We start from the raw sequence: 22,890 nt of genomic DNA, 5'->3' as shown, positions 1-22,890 counted from the left end.
CACACCTTAACAAACTCTTCACCCAAAGCTCTCAACCTTTTTCAGTCTGAATAGTGTCATTTACAAAATTACTTGTTTCTCTATATGATTACACCACATTTTGCCTGATCCAGCCGCACATTCAGTGTCCATGGCATACTTAGTTTTATCAGTTTTGCTTCTAGTTTGTTACTGAGATTAAGCAAAATCTACTAAACAGATTTCCATTCAATTTGGGACATGCCTCAAAGAACCCGCTCAAATTTCGTCTGGATCCGGATCAAATGCAGTTTCTCTTTTACTTTTTAAAAAAACATTTCCAGTTACATTTTTTTGTCGTTTTCAGCCAATTCTCAGGGAATAATTCCCTGAACCTTGATGGGAAAAAAATCATATCTAGGAGACCGATATCGATGATTCTGTACAGTTTGCAGCAACATGGTAGAATTTAAGGTGACTTGGAATGTGCTCTACTGAGTGCTATTCTTTATTTGACCTGTTCTATCAATATAGCAACTTCAGACCCCTAGTTTCAAATGAAGGGATAATGTCTTTGCAGCAAATCTTTAAATAGGCATTTAATGGGCATTAGGTGGCGGATTCAGGATTTTCACAACCTTTCCCAATGTGAGATGGGGGACGATTTTCAACATTTTCCTTGTTTTGTTTTTTTCAGAGAAAAAGTCATGGATTAATTAATGGGAAAAAAAGGGGACTATCCAAATAAAGATCTAGTGAAATTAAACGTGGTTATTTGGGGGGGGGGTTGTTTGTGTTTATATAAAAAAAGTGCAAAATAAATAAAGTCTGACTGAATTATACATAATGCACAAATACAGTATACATTCTCTTTTTAATGCCCTTTTTTTTTATTCTGCTCTATACCTTCATATGTTCTCTGGTCTGTCTGGCGTGGGATCAACAAAGTTAATCTTGTTTTAAATACAGTATAAATATAGAAAGCAACTGTTGACAGGATAAATCAATCCTCAGATTGGCTCGCTGGGTTAGAATGAATACACACGTGCTTAAATGCACACACGTTGTATATATATATGTATTTATATTGAAGCTTTTACATATATGAGCCGGTATCTGACGGCGGCGACACGCTGTAATGACGTCACTTACCGGATGAAGCGGTCCAAACAATCCGGAAGAAGAGTCACTGTGACGGGACTGCTGTCTGCGCCGCTGCATAACGTCAGTGTTTCAGGACTGATGCTGTTTATCGTGTAACTTTATCTGATGATGTTGTCGAATAACAAACAAACGTAGCGGCTGAATCGGAGGCTGGTCGCTGTCGTGCTGAGTTCAGCTTCGTGTTGTTAGAGTCAAAGTTCATGTGAACAGCTCAGACTGGTCCAGAGGCATCATGGGCAATGGGATGAATAAGGTAAGCTCTGCTCGTGCTGCTTTACTTGTCGGTGTTGTGGTGTTGTATTGTTGTTGTGTTGTTGTTCAGTGGTAAAAGTGTGTGTGTGTGTGTGTGTGTGTGTTGTCCGCCTGACTCATCTTCGTCCATCACGTCACGTGTTTTGATCTGCCTCTCTGATCCTGACACTATCTCAACACTTTCAATGTTTCCATATTTTGTAAACAGCTCAAAACAAGACTTGTGCTGCTTCAAGCATTAAGTTTCAAACTAGTTATGGAAGCTGACAAGACCAGATTTTTTCACAGTGCCCATGAGCAAGGCACTGAATCCATCATGTGCTGTTGCTGATCCTGACCTCTGACCTTTGGGTGAGGGGCTCATTTAACTTTGCTCCAAGGATCAAATCAATTAGATAAACACACCATTGTTGAGACATTATTTAATCATTGTACTATCAGCCCACTCATGGTGATGGTGACCATGCACAATGACACAGATGCCCAGTCTATTAGTATGGAAATAAAGTGAAACCATGTTTTGTGAAAACACTTGTTTAGCAGCATTTTATTTTGAAACCATGCACTTAAGAAAGACCAGAGAAGTTCACATTAAACAGACTTTGCATTAGCAGATAAATTGTTCATCTGTACTGTACTTTTCATGTTTCCATTTATATTTTTAGACAACTGCTGCCTCATAGTGCTAGTACAAACAGAGAAGAGGTTTCTGGCACAATTCACCTACGTCTAACAAGCACAGAGAACTTTCTCTTTAAAAACCCCTGTAGTACATTATGGTTTGACTAGGTCTGGTCAATATAGCCAAAAATGTTTTGTCAGTTTCAATATGACAAAGTTCCAACATATATTAATATATTGCGTATGCACTGTGTAAGCAGAGTGACGAGGTATAACACATAATTGTTAAAAAAAAAAAAAAAATTAAAATCTGTCAATATCGATTAATATCACAATAAATGTCACGTTATTATTTCCTACACATTGTTGCTCCTGGATAAAGGTTGTCAATTTAAACTTCTTTATGAGCAGAGAATGATCAACAGCTAAATATTTAACAAATCTGAGGTGGAAGAGTTAAGTGTTACACCTCCTCACTGTGTTGACACAATGCATCAGTATTATATTAATATATATTGTGCTTCTGTTTTATTGCTATTGATACAAATTATATTATTTAATTATTTATATGACTTTATTGCCTAGGCCGATGTTGGAGACCGAATGCTAAACACATAAATGCATTGGTCTGACAATATAGGTCTATAGTGTAAGTGTCGCTGGAGTTTTGACCTCTCGTAGTACTACTACCTACGTTCTAACACTCAGTGGCTGCTCCCTGCTCGTCACTTTTGTACCGATAATCACACATTGCTGCTTCGGGCCTTGTATGGCTGCAGCTGATGCTTCATTTGCTGGTACTTGGTTCTTAAGCCATAAGCCTTAAATCCAATCTGGCTCAACCCACCACCCTTTGCTGCTTTCATGTGAAGTGTTTGATGCTGGACTGTATTGAATATCTAACCCGCGAACCCAAGATGTCTGTGACTGCTGCTTCACAGGTTGTTGACGGACTCTACCTGGGGAATATAAGAGGTAAGACAAACATGGAGTGAATTGATTTGGTGTTCCTATATGTGATAGAATCAGAAGAGCAGGGTCAGGCCAGGCTTTCGGTCCAAAAGGCACAAGGTCACTATAATAGGGCACAAATGCATGAAGGAATGAGTGGTGGATTATAGCAACCTGAGTTATTTGGGTATTTTAAACCTAGCATTTCGTGAAGGTTTCAATTTAAATGCTGTGCCTTATACAGTATTTAGGTTTTAAGCCATGACACATCTGATTAAAAAAGTTGTTCTTCTGTTCTGTCCCATAAAATAACAGCCAACAGTTGTTGGTGTTTTCTTTCCCTGGCCGGTAACAGCCCCCTCCCACTTAATGTGGCATGTGCACCTTTCTATCTTTAGTTGCCATGATGATGGCTCCACACGATGTAACAAGCATTTTGGTTATGAATAGTTTAAGTGACAGGAGCAAGTGACCACAGGATAAACTGTACCAAACCATGATGCAGGACAGTAAACAGCTGACTGGCCGGCCTCTGCAGCCACTTACAACATAACTGGTCTGAGTGAGTGGTGTGAAATTCACTGATTATTCCTTTCTCTCCTTGTCGCAGATTCAGAAAACAGGGAGAGTCTGTCGAAGAATGGCATCACCCACATCCTGTCTGTGTACAACAATGCCAAACCTGTGTTTGAGGTAAGTGGACTATCCAGGTTGGCCTGCATTTTGTGACATGCTGAGACCATCCACGCCTCTTTAATATTGTGATGTGTCCTGTCAGCCAGCAGGGGGTGGTGATGAGTTACGGTTGGAGCAGGGGATTTTTGTGGCTGAGCAGGAGACGTTATTTATTTATTTAGTTTCTTTGTTGTCACTTATTTTGTGAAAGTTTTGAAAATGCACGGAAAGTGTTGTTGTACAATGACAATAAAAGGCATTCTTTTCTATTCTATTCTATTCTATTAAACGCTCAGTAATAAGCATGTTTAGAGACAGGCAAAAATAAAACCAGAAATAATTATCTTTAGCTATAACCGTCTTAGTTCAGACTGCCTACTACAGACACATATCCATTTATTCTACATATACATATACATATACATATACATGAGAGGACAGTGGTTGGTTTCAAAGGGCTTTGCTCTCCACTGTGTATTAGGTAGAATCCACTACATGTCCTTCATTGTAGGAAAATATCTTTTACTCTGTGTTTATTAGAATTAAGTTAAACCCCAGAAAACATTCATATTAGACTGCCACAGTACTTACAAACGCCTGTTATCCTGTTACTATTTAGATTTAGTTAAGAATTTGCTCCGTGTGCCAGTCTTTGAGGAACTACGGCTCACTTTAGATTTGAGTGACAGATGTTCATCTGTAAAAATAGGCCATGATTTTTGCCTGTATTATAAATGTAGGTAAGAATCACAGGTAAGTGCAGATTAAGACTGGGTGAAATGGCCAAACATTTAATCCAATTTTCATATCAGTCAGTATGTAAGTAAGTTGTATTATTATTTTAAGTAGTTTACAGACTGATTTTTGCTCCTGAATGAAGGTTGTGGTTTTAAACTCGTCTTTATAAACAGAGATAGACAAACACTTGATAAACAGAAAAACATTCTACAATATGAGCTAGATCAATTATGTGTTATACCTAGTCACTCTGCTTACACAATGCATAAGCAATATATCAATATATGTTGGAACTTTGTCATACTGAAACTGACAAAAATTATACTGTGATAATTATTGACATTGTTTTATTGCCCGGCCTTAATTCAGAAATAACATGCATGTCTGTGTCTGGTTTCAGCTGTGATAATGTTTTTCATGTATGTTTTACAGGACATGACATATCTTTGTATTCATGCAGCAGATGCTTCCAGCCAGAACCTGTGAGTAACACACACACACACACGGATTTAAAATGTCCTGTATGAGTCATGCAGTATGGTTTCAACACCAATACCCACCAGATTGTGTTCCCTGGGTGTGACACACACACAAACCGTTACTAAGATTATATGATTTTTTTTTAAAGAGTTTTAACAGAAAATTGACTTGAAAGATTTTATTTTCTGCAGGATTCCAGTTGGTTGTTTTTAGACATTTATCACTGAATTTTAAGCTGTATATTAGAGGGCAAAGTGACCAGGAGCTCATAAATTCTCATGACTTAGAAGTAGACCCCACAGTATTTAATTAACCCTGTGACATTCATAAATATTGAGCACCAAAAGTTTTTATTTTCTGTGTTGTCTATGTAGTACTTGTGTGTGTTTGAGAAGGAGATGCAGAGAAAAAGTGTGTGTTTGATGAGTCTTTGTTCGTAAGGAGGCAGACTCTGTGTTGAAAGAGGGATGAGTTGGTCACTAACATTAGTCACAGCGTGTCAATTTTGATGAAGGATCTTTGACCTCACGCAACCCTAGCTGTAGTACTTCTGGATTAAGCAGTTGTCACGGACTATAGGCACGAAACAGAAGCGACAGTCACAGGTTGCAGTTTTGAGCATTAATGTCATGGCTTGAGACTCCTGTAGATGTGCATCCTCTACTGGTTGGTTAGGGTTCCTGCACTGACAGAGGTGGGATTGTGGAGGGTGGGTGTAAATCCCAAATGCATTATACTCTTGTTGACAGGTGAAAAGCTGCTGTTGACTTTATACATGTTTACTGGAAGCACATTGCCCTCTCTACCATCCACAGGTCCATGTCTGCAGTGCCGAGGACTGTAGAATAAGGGGATTGATCATGCTTGAATGGGGATCATCAATTAACCTGCTTAAAACAAGTAGACAAAGTTGTGACTCTCTGCCTGGTTGAATGCAGGCTGGAACCTGATTTTTGGTGTCAAAACGTTAATTAAGAACCAGTCGACCATGACCAGAACAATTAAGAATGTACAGAGTTCCTTTTAGACTATTACTGTAGAGTTATATATATATATATATATATATAGTGTATATGTCTGTACACAAAATGTTGGGGTTTTAGTCTAAATTTGGAGCTCTAACTCTGCAGGTTGTGACTTTGTGCTCTGCAGTCATTGAAGTTGCTGTTGCTTTAGCTTTAAAAAAGAAAATGGAGCAGAGTGAAAGTGAATGTGAACAGAGGTTTAGCGTTTGGTTGGATATTGCTGATTGGGTTGGTTGGAGGTGTTTGACCTCCACTGTTGCAATCAAGCGTCTCTCCCTCAGGCAGCACAGGAAGGAAACTTTAGTGTGACATCTGGCTGTTGGCCCCGACCACCCAGAGCTTTAATAAACCCCTTCTGTCACAATCACTGGTCTGACTGATAGGAGTGGTGAGGCCAACTGCCGCCACACCATGCTCGCCACCACCTAGGGGCCCCTATGACCAGCTCCAATGGCCCCTCCCCTGTGTACGGTCCAAAAGCAGGGATGGTCTTTCCTACAAAGTTTTTTTTGGAGCAACTGTAGCAGTTGGAAGTTGTGTAAAAGAACTATAAATATGATGGATGTGAGGAAGTCGGGGCCATTTATGTAGCCCACAGTTACTGCCTCAATTGGCTTTATCACTTACATATTAGTAACAATAGAAAGAAATGTAAAATGACAGCTAACCTTAGACCCTTACAAGAACAAGGACAAGCTCACAAAACCTTATTATATTAAATGAAAGGTCCCAATCTTAAAGCTTCAGTGTGTAGAATTTAGTGACATCTAGTGGTGGAGTTGCATGTTGCAGCTGAAGACCCCTCACCTCACCCTCACTTTTCAAACATGAAAGAGAACCTGATGTAGCCTTCAGTTTTCATAAAAACCTCCGTATAAGTCCCGCTCCCAGCGTAAATATAAAGTTTTCAAATATAAACGGTCCATTCTAGGATAAAGAAAACAACAATTGTACAATTTAGATGAAACACACTAGTGAAAACATCACTAGGATTATTTTATATTCAATTTCTGCCAATTGTTCCCTTTCACCTAAATCTTACACACTCAGAGTTATCGCCCACTGTCAGGCTTACAGTGGGCAATAACTCTGAGTGGCGTAATAAAGGTGAAATGGAGGGAGGGCCAGGGTGAACACTCCTGAAAAAAGTGTGCTATGGGTTATTTGCACGTTGTGCACACTGCACTGCATAAAGATGCACATAAAACACTTCCAAAGCTAAAGTCAGTAGAGCATACATCCTCCAAGGCTTAACAGTCTCCTTACGAAACCACATTTACATAAAATACCCTATATCTCACAATGTTAAAGAAAGTGACAAAAATCCTGGATCGACCAGTTATCCACATCCACACCAAATTTGAATGGTTCCTCTGTGACGCATTCTAGATCTCATACCAAGTTTCATGGAAATCGGTTCTGTAGTTTTTGCGTAATAACATACTTAATGATAGTCTACTTGGCCAAGAGAATGAGATGTGCATGAGTGCAAGGACCCTGCATGTTAAACACAATTAACTGGATGTACTGTAGGTCAAACTAACTGTAGGTTATTATTTAGTTTTTTTTCCTCAACGGGGCAAAACCTCAAAACTTTGTCACATGGTAATTTTTTGGCATATTAAACAAGTTTGCCGGAAACCTCTGTGCTAGAGAAGCACAGAGGTTAAAAGTGCTGAGGAGACATCTTTTGAAGAGGAGTTTGGATCTCAGGAAGGAGTAAAAAAGAAATGTGGCAGTCAATCTATTTTAGCCCCTGTCTGTTATTCTGTCTGCTGTTGAGTAACCAGCATCTGCTCCTCAGGAGACGGTGCTATCAGCCACACAGCTCTTGATTATGCAAAACACCATCAGTGCTTCCTGACACTGCAAGAGGAGATTTGAGGAGCAGTTGCACTATGTTGTGTTAAAGATTTATATTCTGAGGATTTGTGTGATCTTGTATCATAAGCACCTCTTGTTATGTTGTTAAAAAAGGTTCAAATTATTCACTTTTTAGTTTTGAGACACAGACTTGATGAATGCTGGACCGAAAAAGACGAGCACATGTACTTCCCTTGTCTGTAACTACTGTCTGTGCTCTGGTCTACCACAAACCCTTTGTTTGAGCAGACCAGACCTTTTTTCTCACATGACTAGTTGGAGTGGTGGAAAGACAAATCACTACTCTCCGGTACATCTTTTTCTTAGGGCTAATAAAAATCCATCAAAACTAACTTTCTCATTCTGGGACTAATGTCAACATTTACCTGTAGTTTCGACAGTCAAAATCACAACTGCACATCATAGTTTCGGCAAAACTGTTTGTAAGACGAAGTTAGGGCCCCAAGTTTCAATTCGAGGTGTTCTTTCTCATATCCTATTATGTGTACTCTATTTGTACCTTTTCAGCCATGACACCACTCTGCCTAGTCAAAAACAAACTACTTTCCTGAGCCAAAAATACGGATGTTATACTGAATTCAAAGCTTTTGTCTTTATATTCCATAATATACACCACAGAATCATGTGTGCTATATTTTCTTTTCAGATCACAGCATTTTAAAAGGTGCATCAGCTTCATCCACGAATGTCGCCTGAACGGTGGATCTTGTCTCGTTCACTGGTAGGTTTTTATCCAACGCTGTAACCAGCTCCTTGTTGAAAGTGTGCCAATTAATATTGACTGTGCATGTAAGCCTTCAACTGTGAGAAGCATTCAGCATTCATTACCTGTCGTTTACCTGGAAGAAAAATGGTGTTATGGACCCAGCAGCTTTATGCCAATGACCAAACTGATCAAGTGTCCCATGTGTTGCTGTAGTCTGGCAGGTGTATCCCGCAGCACTACCATGGTGGTGGCCTACCTGATGACTGTCACACACTGCAGCTGGGATGAGTGTCTGTCTGCAGTCAAGGCCGTTCGCTCTATTGTCGGCCCAAACTACGGCTTCCAGCAGCAGCTGCAGGAGTACCAGCAGACGCAAGTCTTAGAGGTACACACACGCTAACACACAGAGGAACACTGACATGATGAATTCATTCACAGGCTGGGGGGGGCACTATGATATGACGTCCTCCCCCTCTTCTCCAGGTTGATGTATTCTGTGAGCAGTAATACACAAGAGAGCAGGAAGATCAGTTAGACTCACTGTGTCTTTTCTCGCTTGTGTTTTCATGATCCAACGTAGTTTGGAGATACTAGTCGGGGGTTTCTCCTTGTGAAGATCGTGTAGTATGTGACCCACTGTCACTGTCATATAGTATGAACTCACAACTACTGCAAGACCCCTGATCACAAGACAACAAAAAGTTTAATGTGAACTGCACAGGGATGCGACAACTTTTAAAGTTGTGTAGTCTGAACTCAAATAATAGAAACATTTAAATTAACAATTTTCAAACCCCAAAATTTAAAACATAGAAAAATACTGAAGGGAAAGAGCTTAGACAACGAGCATGACATTTTGAGGGTATGATTTATGTCATCCTCAGAATACACTTGACTCATATAATGATAATTACATAAATGAAAAGTCTCAGACATCAGAAATTAGGGCACATGCCCCCCCCCCTAAGCCAATGGATGCAACGCCACAGAACAAACACACAATACCCTCAGGAAACATTCAGACCCTTTTTTGCCACTGGTTTCTAGCTGTAGCTCTACATCACTTCAGTGCACAAATGCATTTTTGTGTTATGTGCTGTTTTGGTGATTTGCTGAGGAATTCACAGGATGTGTGCCTCCCGCTCCACATGCAGTGCGTGGTTAACCTCTCTACTGTTAATTGTGGTTCTCTTGTTGTCATGGAATGTGAGATACCTGACAGGTGGACTGTCTCGTGTATGTTTTCATTAATGTTTGTATATGTGTAATTACTGTCGAGGTAAATAAACAGTAGATCATCATTTCTGTGATGGCTGTGTGGAAACTGCTGAGTTTCACAGCATGAGCCCAAAACGTAACAGCAGCAGAGCGCATCACATCTCACATCTCACAGGGAGATGGTTTGAAAGAAAGGTTGTATATCAGATGATACACTAATAAGAACATAGCACTGATCTGTAATTTATTCGTATAAGGTTCATATTATTAATTTGAATGATGTCGGAAGATTAAATAATTAGATCAAAATCTGAGCACAGAGCAAGGGGTCCTAATCTTATACTATTATTTATCAGGGGGCACTTTTGTGAGGATATGTACACATGTAGGTTTCTGGTATTTGACAGGTGAGGAGCCTTTTGTGTACATAATGTGTGGTCCTGCCTTATAACACTCATACTTTTGGTTTGTCTACTTCCACTTTGAAGAATGTCACCACTTATCGGAAATATTAAGTGGCTTCATGGTTTTAGTTCCATTCTGGTTTGGAGAATGTTTTCACAAAGAGAAAAGATCAAGCAGTGTAATTGAGTATATGACAGGTACACATGCTTGTATTAAAAATGCTGGTTTAAACCTTAAAGACATTATTTTTCGAGTTATCAGAAGACTTGCTGCAGTTTTCATGTATTTATTGTATTTTCACACTTTAAGGAGTGAGTCAATTACTTTTTGGATTTTATTTCGAGTCATTGTCTATACAGCATTTTGCCATTGAGAGGATGTGTTGTATATGAACACATTGTAGGCAGCTGTTCACAGCTGTTAAAATGTTGCAGCGTTGTAGTTACTTGAAGGCCCCCTGTGCGTGATTTCATTACGATGGCACTTGTCTAACCATTGACTAGAGAAGGGGAACTGCAGGGGGTTTGCTGGGATTGCATCAGGTTGGTACTGCTCATCACGTGTTTCACATTACTGTCAGCACCTTGCAACATAACATGACTGAAACAACTGCTTGTTGCTTGTAGATCTTGCAGTGATTTCGAGGATTTTAAGGGAAAGCTGTATGTTGTATGTTGAATTTGAGTTTTTTTCACATAAGCTTCAAATAGGGAGGAAGGAATCCTTAAAGGGCCCATATTGTGTAAAATAATTTTTGTGGGCTTTTACTATGCGTAATTACTTGAACGGGGTCAGTAGGTAGCCTCAAGGTAGAGCAGACATGTTGCTGAGCTAGCAGCTTGTTAGCTACCACAGGCTAACCACAACAAACAACACTGAAGAAACACTGCAGCGTGGAGGGATCCAAGGAAGAGAATGTGTTCGTGCACATTCCTCCTAAGAACGTTACTGTTAAAAACCAGCGGTTACGCTTTATTGCTTCTGATGTGCTGTGTTTCACCACAGTCTCTCAACCTACGGCAACTCTTCAAGGATACAGTTGTTACTCCATAGTAACGTAGACGTTACTCTGGACTGAACCTCCTTTGTGAAACTCCGTATTGAAACTCGGAACTGTAATTCGGGACTTACTCCTACATTGGCCTACTGTCCTGCTAAAACTTGAACAAACATGAGGACGGTGTAACTGACCATTCAGAAACATCCTGTTGTAACCAACTGAGAATATGTGGCTGGTCTCTATTATTATTTAAAATAATAATAATAATAATACATTTTATTTATAGGCGCCTTTCAGATAACATGGCAGATAAAAAACACAACATAAGAAACAATGCATCAAAAACATCAATAAATAAAATGAAATGAACAGTGAATAAAAAAAAAAATATATATATATATATAGCTATAGCTGTATTCAAACATAACAACGTGACTTTCAGCTGTGTTTACCAGTGAGATCGTCAATGTGCCAGAATGAGATGAATGAGAGTTGTGTGTTACTCAAAGTGCAGTCAGCCAATCAGAGGAGGGACTCATAAAATATTAAAGAGTCAGGCCTGTTCTGTGTGCAGAGCGAGGCAGAAGAGAGGACATGGAAATACACATTGCAGCAGTTTTTTCGACTTTAAACCACTGATCTATCATCTTAGGGGTACTAATACCTCAAATAAAATCCCAGGAAGGTGTAAAATATGGGCCCTTTAAGACAACAATGTTGTTTTGTTACAAATGCAGCTGTAACTATACAGGCATTCAGAGAGCACATCCCTACGCTAAGGCTAACACCCTTTCTCCCCATGTGAAAGAAAGTGAAAGTAAATTCATGTATCCACCAGTTTATCTGGATCTGCTTAAAATTTTAACGAGTACTTCCTTCGGTCATGTCCCGCCCCGCTACAAGATTTCATGTAAGTAGTTTCTTAGTAATCCCGCAGAAAGACAGACAGACAAACAACCAACAAACAAACAGTAATGGAGATATACGCCTCACAGTAACAAAAGTGTTTACAGCTACAGTATAACATTAACAAAGTGCCTGAAATATACTACAGTGCACATCCAATCAAAAAGTTTTGTCAGTGCCAGTCTATGACTCTATCAACTCAAGCTTTTGTCTCAAGGAGTCCAACGGGACAAATTTCTGACAGAAAAGCCATCCTGTTTACATTTTGGTAGATTTGACATCAAGTTTAATCTTTGCATTTTCAGTCCAGCTTCATGTGGAACACTCAAACAGACTTTGTAGCTGATGACAGGATTCATTTTCTTTTTCATGACAGAATTACAGCAGTCAGCATCTTGCACAACCCCTGATATCACAGCCTTTATTGATGTGTTATCTCGATACTGTGCCTTTTGATTGATTATTCATTGTTACCGTTATCTTGATCCTATGAGTCAGTGCTGTACTATTTGGTCTTTTCAGTTGCCAGTGAGAATACAAATTTTAGTGAAATGAATGTATTACTTTCAGAGTGACTTTCACCTCACATTGTGTTTAGAAAAATAATAAGATATTGCACAAAACAATTCCTGGGCATCCTTTGTGCAATTCCTTGCTTTTTGGACCAGATGCAGTCTCTGAAAACTCTACATTCTAGTGGGAATAAATTTAAAAATACCAAAATAATTCATATAATTTTTTAACACACAATTTATACTGCTATCGTTAAGTGTTTAACTCCACAAAACACATTAGGAGGTTCAGGGGTAAGCAACGTTGGAGCTAATTCCAATAGAATTAAAGTAAATGGTGACTGATTCTTCAAACGTACAAAAACAACAGAAAAAAAACATAAACTGCCTCCATACTGCTCGTGTGGTGGCATCCAAGTCTCCATAAGCCCCGGCATTCAAATTCGACTTGAAACGTCGCAGTTACACCAAGTTAAATGTCCTCTGTGATCCTCCTCTGGAGCCGCGTTTGCGTGTGGATCACAGAGCACATTCAGGCTTAAATCATGGTGTAAATGACACCGTTTCGAGTCGAATTTGAATGTAGGGTGAGTGAATTTTCAATTTTGGTTGAACTATCCCCATAAAGCTGTAAATGATCTTCACAATTCTGTGACTTGGAACCAAGGAACCTGTGAACAAAAGTGTAGAAGTTTTCCAAATGAAAACTGGAATTTATGTAACAAATGGAAACCAGCATTTTATCCAGGTGCATGGAATAAGTTGTGATCCCCCCCAAAACATAACATTTTCTCCTCTGCAGCTGTAATAGCTGAATATGCCATGCTGGTGATTTTAATCCGTATTGATTTGCAGGCACTGCGATAATTTATATTTTGAAGCAATTTAATTAAACCTGGCAGTGAAATCACGCCTCACTTCAACACACGTTCAGTTGTCATTGTCATCAGCAGATTTGTTGGGACACTTTGATGTATCCTGTCAGATTATTCTGCTGCAAGTGACAACATGTTCAAGCATCTTGTCGATCAATTATGTGCCATGAATTTCAAAGATGATGAAAATACAGTAAGAAGAATGTTTTTAAAGTGCAGATTTCCTAAATGGGACGGTAAGATGAGTGAAGGGGAAAATCCTGAGTTCAAGGTGACTGTGGGAGCAGGAATGTTTGCCAAAGGCATTTCCTGACGAGTGTTTCACTAAAAACCTTCTGTCCTGCCCCCTCGTCCTGCCCCCTCATCCTATCTGCCAAGCCCAAGTGCGGAACATGTTTTCTGTTTATCGCCTCAAACTGAATATGTCGATTATTATTTCATGACAAACAGTTTATACCGTGCCCAAATTTTGGGAAATATTTCCAGCTTGAATATACCGCCAAATTGGGAGGGTGTGTATATTATAGTGGAATATTGTGGTAGTGCAGCTAAAGTTGAAGGATGAACACTTTAATGTTATTGGATTTAACAGCATGATGTGATGTTGTTGTTTTAATACATTATTTTTTGTCCCTCCTCTCGTCCCTAGTATCGAACATGGATACAGTCCGGTTTCCGTCCCAGTCCATTCAATGACCAGGAGCAGGTGGAAGCCCTCCTGAGCCAGTACACAGAGCTGCAGGCGAGCCAGAGGAGAGGAGACGATCAGCGCTCGATAAATCGTGGTATAGCTGTCTGTTCTCTGCCGTCTGATGATCCTGAGGGCAGCAGCTGAAACACGCCAAAGTCCTCCTGCCCGGTTCCGCCTGGAAAAAGGCAACAGCTATTATTCTGTACTCAATTCCAAATCAACCCCTAAATTATAATTAGATCCAAGGCATTTGTATGAATGCCCCCTTATGAGCCAAGCTTTTTTTTAGCTTTTTTTTTTTTTACCTTTTATTTGAATCGGTCATAGTCGACTTGACGCAATGGAGGTTGATTTAGAATTGATCAACAGACTCCTTTTCACTAGCAGTACCTCCCATGCTCACTTACCTGAGCACAGCCACAATATCAGTGCTCACAGACGCCTTATTCTCAACACCTCAGCACCTTAGCCATGATGAATACACTACACTCCCATGTGGGCACATCACACCTGCAGCATTCAGCTTGGTAGCCTTAAAGATGTGACTGATTATTAATGGAGTCCTAAAGGAGCGTTCCGCCTCTAATTTGCCAGATTGACGGCATAAGATTTATGCATCCTACTGGAAGCAGCCCTATTGCTTGACATGATTGACACTGCACGTACTGATAAACTTGTGGAGTGCATACCTCCCCCAAGGCTGTAAATTCAATCAAGCTGGACCAAACTGCACACTCTCCCAGATACACTCTCATAGGAGGCAATAACCAAGTAGGATTAGATTTGCTGGCCACTTACAGAGATTACAACAACAATAAATACATTACTGTCGCACATCACTGCCATGTAATAAACAGCGTTTGTTCTCACCTAGTTAGTTACTGTTCTTGATATCAGATTACACTGGGAAGACTTTTTAAAGTAAACTGTCATGTGAAGAGCATTGGTTCCATATCTATTGTGGCTTTGTAAAGACACACACACATATGAAGGAGAAAGGTTTAAGTAATACATAACGGGTTAAACAGAGGATCTACATGAAGCATAGCTGCATAGATCTATAACCACACTTGAAGGATCTCTGCAAGTCTTCCTGATGTTAATGAAGCTCTGATTTATCTTTTTTTTTTGTGACTAAATTGATTTGTGTTATAATTTCATGGGTACTGTCAGTTTTTTTTGTGTGTGTTTTTATGTCACGTTTGTTTTGTTTGTTTTATAATACGATGCAGTGATTGAAAAAAATACGGAAATGGGAATAAATCTGTAATAAATAACTATCAACACCATGGTATTTGTGTGTAAATAAATGAAATGAACATTTGCATGGTTAATATTGAACTTCATCTTCTCCGTAGATCAGCTGCTCGTCTCATGAGGCATCTTGATCACTGCACCTGTAATCCCAGATAATCCTGTTGAATTTTAGTCTGATTTAAATTAGATATGTGAGGTTTCTGGTTTTATTCCACAGATCACCTCGGGATGCTGCTTCAAGCTATAATCTAAATTTTAGACCTTAAAAGGTTCAAAGTGTAAACTGAAAATAGTGTGTACCAGGTCTTATTTAGGTAGTTTTTGTGGGGAAAATATTTTGGCAACATGCATAGTTTGTAATGTCTCAGTGTTTTAGTTATTTCTTAAAGATACAGATATTGGATCAAATAACACATTAGATAATATATTTACTGGAGGCCTACAAATACCAAACTACTCTTTCCCTCATAAACATAATTCCAAATAAGCCCTGTGGTTTATTTTACTTTGTACTAAGGAGATGCATATAGAAAAGTTTTCAGACTGATGAAACTTATCAGAAATTTTTCTTAAAGGTTTTATTTTTCAAAAATGCAACTTGCTCTCATCAAACTTAGCAGGAAATGCGCTACCTCAGGTTTCCTTGGAACTGATCTCTGAGAGGTGGTGCATTGACATCTCTGTGAATCTCCTGGTTTTGGCCTCTTAATTGCATTTGCCTTAAACTGAGATTTTCTTTATTTGCATTGCTTTATTTCTGAGGCTGCATAGTGAATAGACTTTCTGATGCATGTCTGGTCAGGTAATAGATGTTCAGGCAGGCTAATTCCTGGCAGAGAATCCAAGAAGGTGTTCACCCTATCCCCTTATCACAAACAGAAAGCATTAGGTTAGGCTTCCTGTAAATTTAACAAAAGGTAACAGTAAGAGGAATTGCAAATTGGAATTTGAGGGCGAGGCTTGTATCTGTTCTGTGTAATGCAGTCGGTACAGTTTGAATACTTACTATAATGGGCCGATTTCATTGAAGTGAGTTGCGTTGGCTAGTTTTACTTTTGTTTGTCAGATGTAGATGAACTGAGCTGATAAAAAAAAAACATTTAATAAATCCTGTTCCAGATTGGGATTTTTAAAACGCGAATTAAAGCTGTTAATTCCGTATATGACATTAGGCATATGTGTATCAACTAAAATATAATTCCAGGTTCACAACTAATAATAATTATTCTTGTCAATTAATCTGCAGATTGTTGTCTTCATTAATGGCCTAATAATTAGGTCTCTATTTTGTCAGTAAATGAAGAAAATTATCTGTTACTTGTTCCCAAGCCTCAAGCTGATGTGTGAAATGTGTTGTTTTGTAAATAACCCTCAATTGTCAAATGACTCTCACATAAAACGAATTCAAACAATAGGTCCCTTGAGCAGAAGTGGGAATGTTTGACATTTATAAATGAAAACTGACATTTGAGTTATAAATCAACCAACTCTTGTTTCAGTGTCAGCCCCAACAGACCGCTACACTGTGACATTATGGTGGATAAAGTGTAAGGCTAGAATAATGAGGAGGACCCTGACAAATAACTGTAATGTGGATTTATTCATTTATGTGACCGCGAGCCTTGAGAAAACAACGATGAGGTAGGTGGATAGAAAACTCCCCTCTCACTCCTAACATAAGGTATTGGTCACCACTGAACTATTATTAAGATCCCTCCACTTGATTCTTGGATCATTCTGATAATAATCACATGTAGTCGGGGACATGATCGGTGTGTAATGGAGCTTCTTCACCCTCACACACACACACACACAAACACACACACACACACTGCTCCTGCTCCACCTGCACAGCAACATCGCTCTGACGTGAGTGGGCTGAGTGGGCGCAGAAATCCCCCGAACACGGAGCTCAGGGTAACTTGTGACTTAAGTTTTCAGCCTCCCCACGTCTGCGCAGCGTGGGCAGCGACTTTACAACCATCGGTTCCATCAGACCATTTCTTGTAAACGCGCAGACTTAGGAGAACATCACATCCGTAGCGGGCGGGGCCGTAACGCCGCTTCAGCGCGCTCAATTGGTCAGAAGTGCGGTGTCGCCGTCGAATCACCGCTCAGCTATTTCATTCATCAAAGCGGGGCACAATAAGCTCTGTGCACATCTGTCGTCACGTCAGGATACCTCACACACACACACACACTCACAGAGAGACGAGAGCTCAGGTATTTATCAGTGACTTTACTTGTGTTTTACATTGACTGAATATGAATTATTATGAGATCTGAAAAGTGAATGTTGTTTTTTCACCCCTCTATCATCGTCATTTAGGTGCTATTAAACAGATCCAAAAACACCAAGATGTCCAACACTGGAGGCCGGAGGCTGAAGCAGTGGCTGGTGGAGCAGATCCACAGTGGTCAGTACTGTGGGCTGCAGTGGGAGGACGACAGCCACACTATGTTCCGGATTCCATGGAAACATGCGGGGAAACAGGATTACAACCAAGAAGTGGACGCATCCATCTTCAAGGTTTGACATCTCCCTTGAGCAAAGATTGATTCAACTTACATGGTGGATCTCACCTCTTTAAATCTGCTGCTTCTGTGGTCCAAGGATAGTACGGACCTTTAACTGTCATTGTTTGATTTGTCCTGAGTATAAGACATATTATTAATTGGTCTATAATTGATAAATTAACCTAATTTTAAAACAGTAATAAAGGTATAGTTATTTTCAAAAACTAAAAATGTAGCTTTTAGAAAGTCCACCTTTCTGTGAATTTGACAAATTCACAGAAAGTCAGACTTTCTCTCTTTCTTTCTTTTTTTTTTTTCTTTCTCACAAAACTATCCTTAATATTTGTGATATTTGTGATATATCCACAGGCCTGGGCTGTGTTTAAAGGCAAGTTTAAGGAGGGGGAAAAGGCCGAGCCTGCAACATGGAAGACCAGACTCCGCTGTGCCCTCAACAAAAGTCCTGACTTTGAGGAGGTGACAGAAAGGTCTCAGCTGGACATCTCCGAGCCTTATAAAGTTTACCGCATCGTACCCGAGGAAGAGCAGAAGCGTGAGTTTTTCTGTTTTTGCGGCTCTTGGGTTCACTTTGAGTCAAAATCCAAATCCTGTCTCGATTATAATTTTCTTTGACATTTGAACAACTGGTGTCTTGAGAGCCAGCATTGATCTTCTGTGACTCATCATGAGAAAACCGTGGATCATTAAGAACAGTGCAGCAGCTAAAACCTCCTGTGTTTGAACCATGAGAAGAAATCACAGTGAGTAATTCTATCACCCACAGACGGTAAAAACTCAATGATGGCCATGGCAGCTCCCACGAGCTCTGGAGATCTGACTGACTGCAGCCCTGCAGAAATAGAGGAGCTCATAAAAGAGGTGAGGCTGCTTCTCACTTCAAACATGAACTTTACCTCTCACCTCTCTCCTGCGGCACTCTTTCACTTTAGATGCACTTTGCCTTTATTGCCCCTCACCTCAGTGTTACTGTTATGTGATCACACTCCGCTGCCTCCTCCAGCACCACCCACTTCATCTCCACAGCTATGAAATGTAGAAAGGTGCTTTGTTGACATCTTTTTGTGTTGTTGTATTTTGCAGGACGAAGGCTGTAACATCCAGGCCAGTCCAGAGTACTGGTCCCAAGGCAGCATCAATGGTAATGCAGTTTGTTTCCTACCCACTCATCTCTGCCTTTGGTCTCATCTCTCAAGCACGACCGTCTTTGTGAGATTTGAGCTTTAATGTGTTTGAAAGTAACCACAGTGGAAAGCTCAGTGTTGACTGTGGGTGCTAAATAGAGGTTGTTTGCCTGTCTGTTAAATTCTGCAATGGAAGGATTGACTAACATCCTGTTGAGGTTTGCTGACTGTGGCGTTTATTTCTTTGGGAGAGAAACATTATTTCTGATGATGCAGCAGAGTAATGACATGACACTGTGGTTGTGTCTACTGTGCTAAAAAAGGCTCTTAAGTCACGTCTTCCTCTCTTAAATTCACAGCTTTCCCACTGCACCAGGACCCTTTGCCACCTGGTGTTGTCAGCTCAGGTACGTTTTATGTATTAGATCAGATCCACGATTAAGCATTGATAGTAATAATAAAAAACACATGGAGTGCAACATGCAGGGCCTAACCTTACATCTTTTACATGTTCTCCTCTCCAGCGTTCTCCCAAATGATGATCAGTTTCTACTATGGAGGGAAACCGATGCAGAACACACTGGTAACTCACCCTGAAGGCTGCAGGATTTCTCCACAGCAGCACCTGGGCCGCGGCACCCTCTACAGTTCAGACAGCATGCAGACTGTTCACTTTCCCCCTGCTGAGCTCATCGAGTACGACCGCCAGCGCCACGTTACGTGCAAGCTCCTGGGCCACGTGGAGAGAGGTGTGCTGGTCCGTTCCAACCAAGAGGGCATCTTCATCAAGAGGCTGTGCCAGAGCCGAGTCTTCTGGAGCGGGCTGGGAGAGGTGGGCTCGCCGTACAGCTCAGTGCCCTGTAAACTCGAGAGGGATGCTGTAGTCAAGATATTCGACACAGGAAGGTTTCTTCAAGGTAAGTTCTTATATATATATTTAATTATTTGAACTCTTGTAAGACTCTAAATCATTGCATGGTCTGACCACTAACTGTTTACGTGCACTGTGTGTTCCAGCTGTACAGCTGTACCAGGAGGGTCAGTTTCCTGCTCCTGATCCGACAGTGACTCTGTGTTTTGGAGAAGAGCTCCACAATCTCAACAATGCCAAAAGCAAACTGCTCATTGTGCAGGTAAGACCAGTCAAGACGTAACATGTGTCTCACTCAATTAATTTTCTTCCACCTGGATATTGGAGTCTCGACACCTTCTCAAAGCAAACACCTCTGTGTCTTCTCTCCCGTTGCAGATCACTGCGGTGAACTGCCAGCACCTGCTGGAGGCCGTGAACATGCGTCGCTCACAGCCTTACTGCAACAACCCGAACCTGGACCTGTCTGATGCTGCGACCAATGAGCAGATGGCCCACATCTATCAGGACCTGTGCAGCTACAGTGGACCCCAGAGACCAGCCTGCTACAGGGAGAACATGCCGATCACTGCCTGAGCTGTGAGCAGTCATACACCTGACTGGAGCTCTTCAGCATGTACCAGGCAAAATCCATTACATGTTAGGGACAGTCGTTGTTTTCCTGACACACTCACAAGTGCGGCAAAGCTCAATATTAGGATGTCCCTAATATAAGTATAGAAGTAATGTTCATATTTGTACAGTCTTCAGAAATTACACACAACTCACCTGCTGGATTAATTCAACAGATTCATTCTGTCGATTGTATTAAGAAATCTTTTATATCTTTTACTGAAAGCCTCAAAACAATTGTATGTTCTCTAAACAGCATTTTAATGTCAACTCGTGTCATTATCCTTGTTGCTGTATTTGCAGCTGAGTCATGTCCTGTATGGTGCAGCCATTTGGATGAACCCAACAAATGGACATTTTTGTCTGATATTTTTCTATTTTCATTTTTTAGTAAATATTAAATCTTTATGTACATTGATAAAAAACTGCACAGCATTTTAGATGCAATGTGGGATCATATTGCAGATAGGTTTTACTATCTGACTGTTTTATGTGAGCCTAATTTTACTTTATTTTTAATGAACTCCATTTCAAATTAAACAGTTTTTATCGAACTGAATGTGTTTGTCTTTGTATAATCATATGTATATTTTTATTATGTAATATTTTTCTAACACCATTGCCATTTCATTTATCAACACAGCATTAAAATCAATGTGTAGAGCTATGAACCTGGCTCTGCACTTATACTGTAGCAACATAACTACACAAAATATTATACTGCCATCCAGTTCATTAGGAATCCTGATAAATATTAAGGATAGGATTGGAATTTGAAAAATGTAAATGTCTGTGGGTTTAAAGAGGTTAATCTCAAATTCTGCATATATAAAATATTATTATATGAACTTAACATTTCATATTGTCTTTGATAAAAGATTTACCAAAGGCTTAATAGAAAATATTAATAGAAAAAGAAAACCGTCAGGAACATCTTAAAAAGGAGCACACTGGTTCTGTCACTTCAATGGCAATAGCAAGTAGTTTAGAGGGAACTGCTCCACCACCCAGACTGAACACTACATATTACTCCTGTGTAGGAATGATGAAACTAAAACAATGTATGAAACTAAAAGAAGGATCTTGGCTACCCGGGACAAGGAAACTCTCGGACAAGCCCCTCACCATCACTCCAGTGATGAGCTGACGCTGAATGATTGAATGAGTCAGAATGAGCCGATGACATCTCTTAGTCTTCATCATCTCTGATGTCTCATATGGTTGCTCAGTTAAAAGCATGGGGTGAAAACAACAGGGTAATGGAGCATGAATGAGAACCATTTAGAATCAATAAACAATTCTCAGTAGGTGTCAACAACTTCTACTAATAAAATATGTCTGCCAGCCGTGACAGTGTCACCATATGAGGCCCTGCAAACACAGAATGTGATGTAATGCAATGTCACACTGTAGTAATAACTGCTCATATGACTACTGAGTAATCCTGTAATTATGTAGTGAGACGGTTGTACCTGAGAAATACCTGGACCACACACACAGCACACAGTCACACACACTCGCACACACACACACTCGCACACACACACACACACACACACACACACACACACACACACACACACACACACACACACACACACACACACACACACACACACACATACACACAATCAGACACACACACACACACAAAGATTCGATTTCAGTTCCCCAATACAAAACACACGTTTTCAATGGTTATTGTAAATACTTCCACACATACTGTACATGTATCACTAATAAAGGTCTAGTTCTAGATCAAATTTACCTGAATGGTTAAAATTTCTACAAAAGATTTATAAGAACAGACAGAAAAGAAAAAATGTGCCCAAATAAATGCAACAAAGTTCATTATAAAAATAAATAAATATACATCGTAATCTCCTTTAGAAAAATACTTCTCTTAGCTCGTCAGGTTAGATTAATTGTAAAGCCATCTACTAAATATTTTTGAGAAAATGTTTGGGTGCTCAATCAATGTGTTGTTGTGTTTTTCACCCATGAGAAAGTTTTAATGACTCATACAAATACTGCATAGTGAAAGAAGTCATGTGCTCCTCATATGACAGTAATTGATAAAATCGTTTACTCAAATTATTCTAAGTTAATATTTATATGAATGGTTCACTGAATAAAACCACAGGTGTGTTTGTGTGTGTGTCTGTGAGTGTGTGTGTGTGTGTGTGTGTGTGTGTGTGTGTGTGTGTGTGTGTGTGTGTGTGTGTGTGTGTGTGTGTGTGTGTGTACAGGTGTGTGTATGTGGTTATCTATATGGGGGAGTTCTAAGTTCCACAGAACAGGAACTTACTTCAAAAACTGTCACAGGAAACTGACTCTAACCCCCACTCCTCAAATATGCCTGAGAATGGATGAACGTCATGTATTTACACATACAGAATATTCATCAAGGATATAATTACTGTACGTGTG

The 22,890-nt window shown here is 39.9% G+C and overlaps 2 protein-coding genes across 3 annotated transcripts; both read left to right on the top strand.

Moving 5' to 3' along the window:
- The first annotated feature begins 1,119 nt into the window (after positions 1 to 1,119).
- dusp22a (dual specificity phosphatase 22a) lies at positions 1,120 to 15,347 on the top strand. Of its 2 annotated transcripts, none has more exons than XM_035156728.2 (7): positions 1,120 to 1,375; positions 2,937 to 2,970; positions 3,557 to 3,639; positions 4,792 to 4,841; positions 8,395 to 8,469; positions 8,668 to 8,839; positions 14,020 to 15,347. In XM_035156728.2, exons 1-7 carry the CDS (start codon positions 1,355 to 1,357, stop codon positions 14,203 to 14,205), a joined length of 621 nt encoding a protein of 206 aa, XP_035012619.1. In that variant the 5' UTR covers positions 1,120 to 1,354; the 3' UTR covers positions 14,206 to 15,347. The 2 variants fall into 2 exon arrangements, with proteins under 2 accessions (XP_035012619.1, XP_035012609.1); XM_035156718.2 differs by having other exon boundaries at positions 2,868 to 2,970.
- Positions 15,348 to 17,393: 2,046 nt separating this feature from the next.
- Positions 17,394 to 21,014, top strand: irf8 (interferon regulatory factor 8). The gene is made up of 9 exons (XM_035156702.1): positions 17,394 to 17,541; positions 17,648 to 17,848; positions 18,205 to 18,388; positions 18,620 to 18,714; positions 18,937 to 18,994; positions 19,337 to 19,384; positions 19,502 to 19,894; positions 19,995 to 20,110; positions 20,227 to 21,014. The coding sequence occupies exons 2-9, from the start codon at positions 17,678 to 17,680 to the stop codon at positions 20,422 to 20,424; spliced, it is 1,263 nt and encodes a 420-aa protein (XP_035012593.1). The 5' UTR covers positions 17,394 to 17,541; positions 17,648 to 17,677; the 3' UTR covers positions 20,425 to 21,014.
- The last annotated feature ends 1,876 nt before the right edge of the window (positions 21,015 to 22,890 follow it).

Source organism: Hippoglossus stenolepis, chromosome 1 (assembly GCF_022539355.2).
Source record: "Hippoglossus stenolepis isolate QCI-W04-F060 chromosome 1, HSTE1.2, whole genome shotgun sequence".
Taxonomy (NCBI): domain Eukaryota; kingdom Metazoa; phylum Chordata; class Actinopteri; order Pleuronectiformes; family Pleuronectidae; genus Hippoglossus; species Hippoglossus stenolepis.
Note: the sequence above shows the minus strand (reverse complement) of the source record. Positions and strands in the feature narration are given on the sequence as shown.

Excerpts from the sequence above, each read along its gene's own strand:
- irf8 (XM_035156702.1), top strand. The coding sequence starts at position 17,678 with ATGTCCAACACTGGAGGCCGGAGGCTGAAGCAGTGGCTGGTGGAGCAG. Across the intron at positions 18,995-19,336 it reads GTCCCAAGGCAGCATCAATG|CTTTCCCACTGCACCAGGAC; the intron begins GTAATGCAGTTT and ends TTAAATTCACAG. Across the intron at positions 19,385-19,501 it reads ACCTGGTGTTGTCAGCTCAG|CGTTCTCCCAAATGATGATC; the intron begins GTACGTTTTATG and ends TCTCCTCTCCAG.
- dusp22a (XM_035156718.2), top strand. The coding sequence starts at position 1,355 with ATGGGCAATGGGATGAATAAG. Across the intron at positions 3,640-4,791 it reads ATGCCAAACCTGTGTTTGAG|GACATGACATATCTTTGTAT; the intron begins GTAAGTGGACTA and ends TATGTTTTACAG. Across the intron at positions 8,470-8,667 it reads GGATCTTGTCTCGTTCACTG|TCTGGCAGGTGTATCCCGCA; the intron begins GTAGGTTTTTAT and ends GTGTTGCTGTAG.